Below are 15,376 nucleotides of genomic sequence, written 5' to 3' on the forward strand. Positions count from 1 at the left end.
TTAATTCACAGTCAAATTCATTAACAATGGTGGCAAAACTAAAAGAAAACATCAAACCACTATTTCTGGTATTGTTATATCAAGAATGAAAAAGAAATGTCATGCATATTATCAAACATTACAGTTTTTTTTTATTTTCTATCATCAGTCAGGGTAACATTATGTTTGATTAATCTAATCACTGTATTGGCTGTGCAAGATAACAGTGATCCAAGACATGACAATCAAGAACACACATAAAACATTTATTTCCAATATACAGGAAACCAATCCACACTGACATGGTATTACATAAATCATCTAACCATCCAAGACAACAAAAATAGTTATTCTGGATCAGTCAGAAGAAATGAGTAGATTTTGTGACAACTGAAATATTTAAATGGTTTATTTTAGAAATAAGGATTAAAACACATTTATGTAAAATACATTATATAACTGAATAGTTGCCATATTGGAACGAAATTGCATACCAAGCTGGCCAATGATTTAGCCAAGATATTTATAAGACAAGTTTTGTACCATACTTAAAGTTGTTTCAGCACTTCTGTCACCAGTTCTTGGTGACAAAGAAATTCTTGTATATGTAATCAATTTTTCAAAAACTGTTTGAGACGCAAAAAGATTGTTTTGAAAAACACAAATTTTACGAAATGTCAATATGCATTCCAAAACACTTTTCTTTATGACCATAAATAACAGCAGTGTAAACTATTCTTGCTGCTATATTGGAACAAAATAGTGCACCAAGCAGACCAACAAACTCAGTTGAGATATTTTTTTAAACATTTTGTATTAAGTTTCCACTTTTCTGGAATTTTTGTTGGGACAGTTATCATTTCCACAAGCAGTGTTATATGGCATAGACATACAAATGTTCAACAAACTTCCTGATGACCTTAAAAGTTGCAACCCGAAGACGATGAAAAGACAACTAAATGACTGTCTGGTGAAGAAGTCAATCTACACCATAGAAGAATTACATTGCATCCTTGACCTTTAATTTTTGCCCTCTTGTTTAAATTTTCTTCTCTTGTAATGTAACCGATTTGGACTTTTTACTATTCTATGATGTGATAAATATTCTGTTCTCAATGTTCATGAATATAGAGTTCCCTTTCTCTTAAAACAGGAAAATAATTTAAAACCCAATTTAACAAAAAGTAAACAGGTTAAACAAGGGTGTGTTTGACACAATGTCATGGGAAATATATTACGAAAATTTAATCCATTGACCTACTTGGCAAGCACGAACCATCTACGCCAAAGACTACTCATATGTTTTCATCTCATCAACTGACATTCCATGTAGTTTCTTGTTCCTCCATTAGGTTACAGAGTTTGTTGGGCGAGTTTTAGAATTATTGATTTTCTATAGAATTGAGCTATAGTTTTGTGCAACAGTTAGCTAGTCTGATTGCTTGGAAATCAAATATCGAAACAGAAGATACAGCAGAGTTTTAAATTTCTGTAAGCAGTGAGCATGGAGTGGAGTGGATTACAGGGTAGTGAACATGAATGATCGTTACATTGACAATGATGGACATCTTTCTTTCCACTTAAACTGTTGATGAAATTTAAATCCTGTATCGTGTTACAACAAGAGGAAAACAAAAACAATTTCGGTGATGATTCTAAGCCTGAGTTCAACAATCAAGCTTGGCATGTACGCTAATAATTTTAGATTCAATGGAGGAAGTTATTGAGCAGGATACAGTGAAGACGTCAAGGGAAATGAAGAGCTGAATTGACTGGTATAAAAGGAGCAAATAATCATCACTGGATCCATTTGTTAAATGCATAATATTTGGAATAGAAATATGAAATTTATTGAATGAATGTACCTATGCTTACATATGTTTAGGATAAAAAAACCGTGTTCCACTTTTGCTTGTGTTAGTGTGACGTGTGCTTGTGCTCTTGGCACCTGTGCAGTGACAATGCCAGGGTTCATTTCTCATGTCTAGACTTCCAAGCAGTTTTTAGTATAATCCCATCCTTTTTTGTTGTTAGTGACAGTGAATTGCCCCATGTCGTAGGTTTGAATTACATGTTTATATATACACACACACACACACACACACACATACATACATATATATATATATATGCTCCGGGTTCGACTCCCGGCGGAGCAAGTACTTTTTGCGATTCAATGTTTATTGAAATTAAATAAGGCGATTGCCATTTATACAATTTAATGTAAATAAAAGTCATTTGACAGGTATTTGGTCTTCCGATCATATGTTAGTTTGCTTATTTAAACGCATATGTGACAGATACGGCCAAATACAAAATAATTGAATCGGAAAAAGTAAGCGCTCTGTGGTGTAATGGTAGCACATTCACCCGGCAAGTGATATATATTAATTTGCTTCACAAATGATGAAGGGGTGGATTTCAATAATCAAAACGTAGTATTATAAATTTGTGACATAATAATGGTAAATGTCCAAAATTCTATTATACTTTAAAACCTTGTCTCAGGACACGTCTACACATGCATAGCTAGATAATTATATAATCACCTCAAAGAAAGACTGCAGCAGAGTTGTACCCGTCACAGAAATCATTAAATTAATTTGATTGATAATGTAAAGTGGTTCCTCTTGTGTCTGGTAATGAAAATAAGCCATGTTGTCTACCAAGAACAGCATTTCTGACAAATCAACTTTCTGTGGACAAAATATAAAATTGAGTTCAGAGCAAAATCTGACAGGTAATATGACATAATACTTTATTAACCTTTTACACTCATTTCTTTAACCATAGTAGAACTCAGTCATTACCCATAGTAGTTTGTAGAAATTACTGTTAAAAAAGACAAGTGATAAGTAAGGATTTATAACTTGTAATACAATATGTCCCAAACTGCTATTTGATTAGTAAAATATGCTTTGTAGTTTTTGTAACATATATGCAGCATGTAAAATATTATAAAATGTAAAACAAATTAATTGTTTTCTGTTTAAATCTAACATTTATATCTTAAATATGAAAAATGTATTTTTATTTGTACACAATATATTATTAAAAACATTTTAAATTTGATATTTTTTCTTATATGAAAGAGAACATTACACAAAAATTATCTCTAGAAGTGGCACCCATTGGATTTCCAACGATCCTGTACTATTTTACTTTAACTCATGATTTTATGTTTAAGGATACATTACACTCTCATATGATATTCAATGCATAGACGAGGTTCTGAACTTTTGTTTTTGTATATAAAAAATAACTGACCATTCTTTGTTTGGATTCGAATAGGAAAAGAAATACAATAATTTTAAAAAGTTAAGATTTATGACAGTTGACTAGTTGCACCGAGAAACTCAATAACTTTTTAAAATTCAGTAGAAGTTATATTTTTGTAGAGGCTTCAGAGTAGCACCACTGAAAAGTTTTAATTATGGAGTGACTATGGTCTATGAAGTGTTTTTATATAGATGTTTTAATTTAACAAATTTTTTTAATTATATCTTTATTTGGATGATCACAAACAAACAAATGTTTCAATAGTTGGAAAAGAGATGAACCTTATTTTATTTGTTTTACATATGATATAAAATATAGTATTTTTTAGTAATGTTATTTATATCAAACAAAAGCCTATGATCTGTAATATCATTTGTTACCTTTTTAATTGTAAAATAAATGGTGACAATGGCTAGATGCACACTATCCGGATCACTGGATTGGTAGAAGAGGATCAATTGAGTGGCCGGCAAGGTCTCCAGACAAACAGGCTGAAGAAAGACGTGCCGTGGTGGACAAGGAGGTTAGAAACACTAAGAAATAAAACTAGAAAATTACTAAAATGGGCAAAAAGGACAGACGATTGGCTCCCTTATCTACATGCCCAAAACAAATACAAAAGAGAACTAAGGAAGAACAAAAGAAACCTTAGTAAAGGCCAACAGTGGCCTTACAGTGAACAGGAAGGAGACATTAAAACTGCTTCTGGAGACACACTTTCCGGAGCACCTGAATCGAAATAAGGATATTTATTCTGTAGTCGAGGGGAAATCCAGCCGAGAGAATGCAAAAGCCAGACAATGGTCCAACAGACTATTCACACACGAAAGAATTAAATGGGCAATAAGATCATTCAAGCCATTTAAATCTCCTGGGCCAGATGGAGTTTTTTCAGCCCTTCTTCAAGAGGGGCTGGACATCTTATTAAATACTCTTATTGTTGTGTACGGGTTACGGGGAATCGGAATAAAAGACTGAATTAGTTTACATCATCGACTGTGCTCGGTTAAGGTTGGAGGGTAACTGAGAGAGAGACAAGGGCAGGACACTGGAAGTGGTAGTGGTGGTATGATCTGGTGGCGTGATGAGAACAGCCAATGGCATTTATTCAAACTGATCACCCCATATGACGTCACAGCATCATACGATCATACAGTTGGTCTTTGGCTGTGGCTTTAACTTGCCAGTAACAATTTATAATATGTATAATAATTATTATTGTAATTCAATACATTACACTTATCATTCTGTTTAGAAGCAGTTACGTCTTAGGATATATACAAAAAAACTGGAGGACAGCACTGGTGGTGTTCGTGCAGAAAAAAGACAGGGATCCGACTCAACCCAACTCGTACAGACCCATGAGCTTAACCTCCTTCATGGTGAAAACTATGGAAAAAATAATAAACAGACACATAAGGGATGTAATATTACCAAACCACCCACTTAGTCCCACTCAACACGCTATATAGAAGGTAAATCAACTACCACCGCTCTCCACAGCTTAGTGAAAGCGGTGGAGAACACCTTCAACGAAAAGGAAGCCCTAGTCAGCGTCTTTATGGACATTTTCGACATGGAGCTTTTCGACTGAGTTGCATATCAATCCATGGAGACTGTTATAGAACGTTTTGGAGTTCCCCCAGATGTAATAAAATGGATAGTAGCCCTCCTAAACAGCAGACAAGTAAAAGCAAAGTACAGAGACGAATCTGCTGCAATCACGGCCCGGAAAGGCTGCCCCCAGGGGGGAGTTCTGTCTCCTATCCTATGGGGGATGGTAGTACTGTAGATGATCTTCTTAGCAAAGCAGAGAAGAGGGGAACAAGGCTACTATTTTATGTGGACGACCTAGTGCTTATGGTCAAAGGAAAAAACAAAGGCACACTGGAACGCCTAATTCAAGAAGAACTAAACCTCATAAGTAACTGGTGTCATGAGGAAGGTTTACGGATCAACCCATCTAAAAAAAATATGATAACCTTTACCAGGAAAAGAAATTTCCAGCTTACACAACCTGTCCTGGAGGGAATCATTATAAACCAGTCAAAAGAAGTGAAATACCTGGGTTTTATCCTGGATGACAAGCTCACTTGGAACTCACATATTGAAAATAGAATATCCAAAGCTACAGTGGCCCTAGAGGCCTGTAAGAGACTATTTGGATTTAAATGCGGATTGAAACCCAGAATATTTATTGGATTTACGAAACTATAATAAAACCAATGGTCACTTATGCTGCCTTAGTGTGGTGGCCAAAAGTAGACCAAACAACAGCTGCTAAAAGGCTAAAGAGTCTTCAATGGCTAGCTTACTTAACCATCACGGGAGCGATGAGCTCTTTCCCAACACTAGCAATTCAAGCGGTCCTGGGATACACTCCTATGGGGCAGGAGGTGATGAGAACAGCCATTCTAAGTGCAATGAAGCTTCTAGGAACAAAGGTAATAAATACTACCTCCTTAGAAGGCCACATGAAGATATTGCAGGTGTTTCCTGAGGCTGAAATGCTAACCAATGTTCAGATGCAATGGTTAAGAAATAACCCTTTGATAACCCATATACAGTCTCTATCGAAAGTAGGGAAAAATGGATTAAAAAGGAGGCCTACCCTACAAAAGGAGTCCTGAAGTTCTACACAGATGGTTCACACCTTGACTCTAGGGCAGGATATGAAATATACGGACCAGGAGTTAACATGGCTGTGCCCCTGGGAAGACATGCCACGGTTTTTCAGGCGGAGGTCATGGCAATAGACTCATGTTCCAGAAGGCTCATACAAATGAGGACAAAAGGATTAAAATACTTAATACTTTCTGATAGTCAGGCTGCACTACTGTAAGCACTCGATACCTGTTCGTTTGACTCAAAAGCAGTCTGGGAATGTGGGAATGTAAGAATGCTCTAGCTGAGCTGGCAACGAATAACAGAGTAACACTCGGTTTGGTGCTGAGTCATGAAGGCATTCATGGTAATGAAAAAGCAGACATCCTCGCCAAAAAGGGAGCGGAGTCCATAATGGTGGGGCCTGAGCCACGTTGTGGGATAGCCTTCTCCAACAGTAAATTGGGTCAAAGATTGGGAAAAGAGGATAAGAAACATTAATTGGAGTAGAGCCTCAGGATTAAGAATATCCTAAATGTTTATCTCTCCTAACGTTAAAAGGTGGACAGCTCTCTTAGATCAGAATAAAGAGGATATAAGACTAATATTAGGAATGTTGACAGGACATGGCTCCCTAAGGAAACATCTTATGAGGGTGGGCCTTAGCCAGACTGACGAATGTAGACTCTGTGGAGAAGAGGAGGAATCAGCAGAGCATATTTGATTAGATTGTCCTGCCATCTTAGAAACTCGGAAAAGATTCCTGAGAGCATATCTCCTCAGCCCCAAAGATATCAGAGAACAGGAGCCCTCAAATTTGATCGGTTTTTGCAAAATTGTCGGACTTTGAGGACACAAAATTAAAGTAAAGGAAGTGCAAAGGTCCTTTTAGGACTAAGCATGGGGACAAACTGTTCTTTTCCCTGAAGAAGGATTTTTTATCTTTTTTTAGGTCTCCAGACTTAACAAACTAATTTTTTTTATGTGGGGTCACTTGAAATAATTAGTTTTTAAAACACATCCCACGGGTATCCAAGACTTGTAAAACAGGATCACTGCTGAGTGCAGACGCTTAACCAGAAAAACTTTTAGAAAGGTCATGCAAGAATTTGCAAAAACATTATTTTTCTTGCTTGAACAACAATGGCTACCAATTTGAACATTTGATTTGAAATTTACAAAGGATTTACAACAGTACTCAGTGAGTGATTTTTTGTTATTAGCAGTAGTACAATAATTGTTTGTACACTAATAATTGTTGTGTAAGAAATTACATTATAGGCTGTTAATACCAAACGGCTTGGCCGATTTCAATTTTTATTTTACCAAAATACAGCATTTTTATGAGCTTCAATTTGAGGTGTCACAAGGTATTAGTTGCCATTTCAAAATTTTTACTTTGGGCCCGGGGGGGGGGAATGGGGATGAGCACCCACATTTTGAAAATAATTTTTTTGTTCCCCCTATTAGTACTATACACTCCCGTTTACAGAATTTTGATACTTGGGCTATAAGTCTTTTAATATGAGTTTGAAGTTTTCAAATAAACACCCTGTATATATAACATATACAACATGAATATACAAATGTTTTCTTCATAATTCATCAACTACTTTAGCTCTAGAATGACATGTAAAACACTAATTTACTAAATTTTCTATCCTTTTAGCTTATTTTAGACTGAGTAAATAAATCATAAATTTCTTGATACATGTAAATCTTGATAAAATAGGGACAATTTCAGGTTTTATATTTTGTAATACTCTTTTGGTAGAACAATATAACAAATATGTAATTTATTGTTCTAAGCAAAACATTTGCTACAAATATATATTTAAAAAATTACAATATGGTTGTCTTTAAAAATCTAGTCATCTATTCAAGTTACTATTTTTTAGCAGCTAAAATCATTACTTGTGTTTTAATTGCAACTTGTTTAACATTTACAATTAGTAACAATTCTAACAATCATATTAACCCTTCGCGCGCTGTTGACAAATATAACCGCCAATATTTACTTTGCTCAAAACGCTGTTGACAAATATATTCGCTTTTAAACATTGAGGTTATTATTGGGAGTAAGTAGTTCCCAGTTTTGCCGGTGGAGTGCAGCAACTGCTGGAGTATTTATCCCTCAATAGAAAAGCACAGTAATAGTTGTCCCCGCCTCCCGGTTTTTCTCCAAGCTGCAAAATGGCAGCGCATTACCCATGCCACTGCCTGTTTTGCCAGACACAAGCGCTACTGACGAACTAACTCGCCGGTTTAGTTCGTTCGCGGACTGCAAGTGGAACTGTTGTGTTTACGTTGTCAAATTGGTTTTTGACATATTGGGAAGATGTGTTGTGTGTACACGCAACGGTTTACGCAAGGAGACCATTTACGTGTGTGAGACATGCACCGCCCGGCCGAACCTGCACCCGGATACATGTTTCAAGACGTACCACACGTTGACGTTATCTTGAACACCGTAATGGCTAATTTTAGATCTTTTTATACCCATTAATGTTTTATTTTAATTGTATAATATACATAATATACAAATAATATACTATAATATAATATTATACACGATAGTAAAATTTCGTTCAACATTTCGTTAAATTTGGTGTATTTATATTGTTTTATAATTTAAATAAACGTATTAAAAAAATTATACTTTTTTCGTTCCCAAAAGTCTTTTTATATGGTAACAAACTCAAATACAACATTAGCGTTGACTTTATGGAAAAAAAAATTTTGAGGTATATGTAGCGTTTGGGTATAGTGCGTCCAAAATTGCCGTAGCGCTGGAAGGGTTAACTCCTGGTTCACTTTGTTTTTTTTACAAAAGAAGTTATATTTGAGCAATATACATAATTAAAGAGTTTTGCATTTAAAACCTAACCTGTTCCTATAGGAACAAATAAATTTTAAATCCGTTGTATATTTCGAAAGATTAGACATTTGTTATTATTTTCTATAGTCATCTAATTCTAATGTTGGAAAAAACAGGAATTTGTTTACTCCAGTCTAAACTGTAACTATTAAATATTTATAAGTTAATTAAATTTGTTTGTGTCAGATTCATAATCTGTGAAATATATAGATAATATGCACAATTATATAACAATCTAGGATTTCAGAAAATTATGTGCAGTTTATAAACAATTTAGTGAACCTCTAAACGAAGGCAAGAATTGTCTGCCACTCAGGGAAATTCTGCTACTTCTAGGGATAAAATAGCTTTATCTTTACAAATCATAACCATATAATTTTGAACAGGTTTATGCACATAACTTACCATTTACTAAAATATTAGCTGACTTAAAATATACACTTATAAAACATGTGCAAAATACTTATAAGTAATTAAATGGATCTGGCAGAGCATACCGTGATAAAATAAATAGAGTTGAAGAGGTTTATGCAGCTAATAGTTTTTCAGTATATTAATAATTTATATGCATATAAAATTCTCTAAATTTTCTTCATACATAAGATAAACAACTGTGAAATAAAATTTTTTAGCTAAAACTGACACAATAAATGAATGAAAGCTCACCAGTTCCTTAAAGCGTTTAAAAATAGCAAGGATAAATGCTCGGCGTTGGTGTTGAGAGTGCAAAATGGAATAAAGGGGTCCATTGAGCGCAACAGGCTGGCCCTCATCTTTACTCCTGTAGCCCCTGAGCACATCCGAACTCCCATGAGTCTGCAGAATTTCCTGCAGCCTGTATGACAGACTGACTCCTCTTTGTGACTGCATGTAGATAAATCCTGGGTACTTTCTCTCTATCTCTTCCAGCCGTCTGTCAGCATTGCTGCGGACTGTCTTCTCCTCATCGGTGGTCATACAAATTAGATAGGGCACAATCTGAAACCATCAAAACTCTCAATACTGCAGACTTGTAACAAGAAACAGAAAGATTCCTCTCTAAACCTGGGTATTTCCGCTCTACCTCCTCATACCGACCTCTTCATTTCTGAAGAAAAGAGCAAATACCAGTTCTAAATATTGTGTGTTTCAGTTTCTTAACACATTTCTAAAAACAGACATGGACCTTGGTCATGGTAATTGGTACAAAATGGTTATAATTTTAATTTTATAATTTGATTACCAGTATAATTAATTTGATTCAGGCATACAACACCAAATAAAAATGTAAGTATGCTAATTATATGCAATGCCAACTATATACGAGGTGTGTTAGAAAAGTAATGAGATTGGTAACATTGCGGGAGATCTGGCAACGTTGTGTCTACCGGCTGACGCTAAACCTGTTTATTTATCCCTTCCACTTCCTCAGTCCGAGTTACAACTCCGTACAGTTAACACATTAGTTTTGACAGCGCCATTAGTAAAGTTGTGTTTTAATTGTGCGTCACAGAAATGGAGCATCGAAATTTAGAGCAACGTTGTGCAATAAAGTTTTGTGCTAAACTTGGTGAATCCGCGAGTGTGACTTTTGAAAAGTTGAAACAGGTCTATGGGAAACAGTGCTTATCGAGAGCACAAGTTTTCCGCTGGCACAAATCATTTTTGGAAGGCCGAGAACACGTTGAAGATGAACCTCGCTCAGGGAGACCTTTGACTTCAAGAACGGACGAAAACATGGATCGTGTGAGGGCGCTTGTGAGATCAGACCGTCGTTTAACAATAAAGATGATCAGTGAACAGCTAAATTTAAACACTTTCACCGTGCATCAAATTGTGACAGATGATTTGAACATGCGAAAGGTTTGTGCCAAATTGGTGCCGAAAAATCTCACAACTGAACAGAAGGACAATCGAAAAAATGTGTGCGTTGATCTTCTTGAGAGGATTGCTAATGACCAAGAATTCTTCAATTGTGTGATCACTGGTGATGAATCCTGGATATTTGAGTACGATCCTGAAACAAAGCGGCAAAGTAAAGAATGGCACACTTCGTCATCTCCTCGGCCGAAGAAATGTCGAATGAGCAAATCAAAGATCAAGACCATGCTAATTTGTTTTTTTGACAGGAAAGGTATCGTACACAAAGAATTTGTTCCACCAGGACAAACTGTCAACCAAGTGTTTTATAAAAGTGTCCTTGAAAATTTGAGGAAAAGAGTGATCCGTGTGAGACCGGAAATTGCAGACAAGTGGATGCTTCATCATGACAATGCTCCATGTCACACGGCCATTTCCATCTGTGAATTTTTGAACTCAAAACGCATTACTGTTGTTCCTCAACCCCCCTATTCACCTGATTTAAGTCCTTGTGACTTTTTCCTCTTCACGAAATTGAAACATGTCCTAAAAGGACGTCATTTTGGAACTCTGGAGAACATTCAAAAGACTGTGACCGACCAGTTAAAAGCCATACCAATTGAAGACTTCCAGCGCTGCTACCAAGAGTGGGAACGACGACTCCGCCGATGTATAGCTGCCCAAGGAAACTACTTTGAAGGGGATAACATTGTTGTTTGAAAATAATAAAAACTTTGGTTAGTATGAAATCAGTCTCATTATTTTTCTAACACACCTCGTATGTAATGTATGCTTAGGATGAGTTTGGCACTATATTGTTGTAATAGGTAAACAATTTTTGTTTATTGTATGGTGTATACTTAACATAAAATAAGCATGTTAATACAAAGTTTTGCATATGTGTGATCACTGAGGTTGAGAATTTCATTCAGAAGATAACATAACACTCACAAACTCTGTATACTAACTTACTTTTTATATTTGTGAATTAAAAAGTCAACAAGATGGATATTTTTATTTCACAAGGATATGGCTGACTACCATTTATTGAAATTCTTTCACTTTCTATTCCACTAGAATAGTATGCTGAACAAGATGCTGAATAGTATGCCGAACAAGATGCTGAATAGTATGCTCTATTTACCAAAGAAGTTGATCCAGTATTACTTATTTTTCAAAATGTCTTACTAAACACTTTTAACTGATGGTTGACAATGGTTTTAATACCCTATTTATCGGCAGTAGTTGAAGCTTTACCATTGTACAAATAAAAACTATATTTGGAAATAAAAACGTCCATCTTGTTAGCTTTAATATATTCAAAAAGTAGATTATGTTTCGTTCTGAATTCACTAGGGGCAGGACTATCATGGCCATTTTGATTGGGGCGTTTCTCCGTTCAGTGGCTATTCAGCCATGGAAGTGAGAGGTTACTGTAGCTCCTTGATGTTTTACAACAGCAGTTTAATTTAAATGTGTGACGCAATTGAAAATCCCACAAGTTGTGAAGTGCTGTCAGTCGGTAATACGGTTTTTGCTGGCTAAGCACAATAAACCGATTGAGATTTAACATCCACTCTGTGAAATTTATGAGAACGATGTGATTAATGATGGTGGAGAGCATCAGTAGTGCATTAGGTTTAAAAATGGCTGAACTAATGTGCATGATGACGAACGAAGTGGACAGCCAAGCATTGTGACCGATGAAATTGTCTCTAAAGTTGATGAGAAAATTAAAGAAGACTGCCGATTTACAATACCAGAACTGTCTACCAGAGATTTTTCCTCAAATTTCAAGGAGTTTGTTACATGAAATTGTTACGCAGAAGTTAGGTTACCATAAATTTTGTGCAAAGATGGGTATCAAAAATCTTAACGGAAATCCATGAAAATCAGCATATGGCTGCCTTATTGACATTTTTGGGCACTTACAAAAAATATGGTGATTCGCTGCTCGATTGAATCTTTACAAGAGTTGAGAGGAGACAGGTAAAACATGTGATTTACAAAACCGAACTACAGTCTACCGAGTGGGGGCACACACACTTCCCCAAAAAACCAAGGAATGCACCAAACATTGTCGACACAAAAGATTATGGCAAATTTTTTTGGGGCAGGAAACGAGTTCTTCTTGTTGATTTCTTAGAATGTGGCACAAACATAAATTCTGTGAGGTATTGTGAAACCTTGCTGAAAAGTTAAGAAATACAAAACAAACGCAGTGGAAAATTAAGTTCAAAAATTTTGTTTTTGCACAACACCCAACCACAAACAGCAAATCGAACTCGAGAAGTTCTGGATGGTTTTAAGTGAGAGGAGTTTCCACATCCGTCTTACAATCCGGACCTTGCACTCAGCGACTACCACCTGTTTCCAGCAATGAAGACATGGGTTGTGACGCAGCGCTTTAATGACAACGTGAAACTGCTAGAGGGTGTGACTCATAGCAGAAAACTCAGGAAGCAGAACTTTATAGCACTGGAATTTCAAAACTAGTTCACCACTATGATAAATGACTAAATTTGAATGGTGACTATTGTAATGTATTGAATTACAATAATAATTATAATAATAATTAATATACATATTATAAATTGTTACTGGCAAGTTAAAGCCACAGCCAAAGACCAACTGTATGATCTATGATGTGCTGTGACGTCATATGGGGTGATTAGTTTGAATAAATGCCATTGGCTGTTCTCATCACGCCACCAGATCGTACCACCTACCACTTCCAGTGTCCTGCCCTTGCCTCTCTCTCTGTTACCCCTCCAACCTTAACCGAGCACAGTCGATGATGTAAACTAATTCAGTCTTTTATTCCGATTCCCCGTAAACCGTACACAACAATTGGCGACGAGGTATTAATGCGATCCCGCGAGTGCAATGCAACCTGTTCGATTGTGCGTAAATAATTTCTCCGAAAATTATAGTGGGAGGAAGTGTGTCTGTAGTTTGGCGTCACGTGGACTCAAAATCGGTACATTTTGATGTTGGAAGACAAGGTCGTAAATTAGAACATTTCGTCTTTATTTAGTGAAACAGTAAAAAATGGCGGGAATTATTGGGCGGAATCGGTGACTTCGACAACAGTGCAGAAACTTGGAATTCGTATGTTGAACGATTTGAATTATTCGTTGACTGTAACAGTATTAGTGACGACAAAAAGGTTAGTACGTTACTAACAGTCGTGGGTGTGAAAACGTACAGTTTGTTACGAGATTTATGTACGCCGGAAAAAACCTTCAGTGAAAAAGTTTGATGAATTAGTGAAGTTAATTCAGGACCATTTGTACCCGAAGCCATCATTCATAGCTGAAAGGTACAAATTCAGCAAAAGGAATCAACAGGAAGGAGAATCAGTCCGCAGAGTACATCGCCAGCCTCAAGAAATTGTCTGCATACTGCGAGTTTTGGCGCATCCCTCAACGACTATCTCAGAGACAGACTGGTGAGCGGCATCAGGAGTGAGTCGACCAAGCAGAGGCTGTTGGGAGAGACCACCCTAACCTTCGACCAGGCTGTGAAAATCGTCTGCTCAGTGGAAGCGGCGGAGAAGAATGCGGCGGCATTGACAGTGAACGGCGGCAGCCGGGTCCAGCGGATGGCAGCGCATCACCACCCACATGTGAGAGTCCGGCGGCAGCGGTGGCAGCGGCGAGCTACAACGCAAGGCACGAAGTCAAGGTGCAGTGTGGTCATTATAGGAAGCAGTGCAAATTGTTTGGTGTTGTGTGTGTCACAAATGTGGTAAAAGAAATCACATATCTAAGGTATGTCGATCTACTGAAATTAGTAAGTTACCAGACAATCAGCTTTCGAAAGTTAAGAAAGGTATATCTTATCAGTCCTAATTTTCAAAACAAGAAAAACAAAGATTATAAGATACATAATTTTGTAAATGATAGTTCAGAACTGTCAGATTCAAATAATTCTAAGAATTATGTTCAGAGTGATGAAAATCTTGAGAGTTATGTCGAGGACATACAGAATTTATTTAAAGTAAATGAAACTCACCGTAAAAGAATTAGAGTTGACCCAATTAAGATTAAAGTCCTAGTGCAAGGTCGAGAAACCATATTTTGAAGTTGATACTGGAGCTAGTGTCACAGTGTGTAGTGAGGATTTTTATGAAAATAATTTTTAGTTCTTGTAAATTGTTAGAAAACGACCTAACTTTGAGTTCGTACACTAATGAACCTATTATACCTGTGGGCAAAGTTAATGTTGATGTTTGCTATGAGAAAATACATAAAATGCTTAGATTTGTATGTGATTAGAGGAGGTTCACAATCCTTTAATGGGTCGTGATTGGCTTAAAGTACTGGGAGTTGACATTTCGTTTAAAAATAAACTTGTGTGTTATAAACAGACCTATAGATAACAAGGCTAATTTCGAGACAATGACGTCCGAGCTAAACTAATCAATTTCCAGAAGTGTTCACTGAGAAACTAGGTCAGTATACAGGCGAACCAGTAAAACTAAATCTAAAAGAAAATGCTAGACCTAGGTATTTTAAGCCAAGACCGATACCATTCTCATTGAAAAGTAAGGTAGAAAAAGAACTACAACGCTTAGTTGACGAACAAGTGTTAATTCCAGTAAAGCAGCTCGGAATGGGGAACGCCCATTGTACCAGTATTAAAAAAGAACGGTGAAATTAGGCTATGTGGAGACTTTAAAGTTACTCTAAATCAGTATCTAGAAGTAGACAAGTACCCTATACCTAGAATAGAAGATTTATTTGCAAATTTACAGCATGGAGAACGTTTCTCTAAAATAGATCTTAGTCAAGC

General features: G+C 36.3%; 1 protein-coding gene across 1 annotated transcript in view; it reads right to left on the reverse strand.

Annotated features, from left to right (window-relative positions):
• Positions 1-15,376, reverse strand: part of LOC124371428 (nipped-B-like protein A) — a 106,191-nt gene that overhangs the window by 25,698 nt on the left and 65,117 nt on the right. The window contains exons 17-18 of the mRNA XM_046829759.1: positions 9,407-9,718; positions 2,529-2,675 (exon numbers count right to left, since the gene is read on the reverse strand). Of these exons, the coding sequence (XP_046685715.1) occupies positions 2,529-2,675; positions 9,407-9,718 (459 nt within the window). The remainder of the gene's footprint in view (positions 1-2,528; positions 2,676-9,406; positions 9,719-15,376) is intronic.

Source organism: Homalodisca vitripennis, unplaced genomic scaffold (genome assembly GCF_021130785.1).
Source record: "Homalodisca vitripennis isolate AUS2020 unplaced genomic scaffold, UT_GWSS_2.1 ScUCBcl_1376;HRSCAF=4923, whole genome shotgun sequence".
In the NCBI taxonomy this organism is placed as follows: Eukaryota; Metazoa; Arthropoda; class Insecta; order Hemiptera; family Cicadellidae; genus Homalodisca; species Homalodisca vitripennis.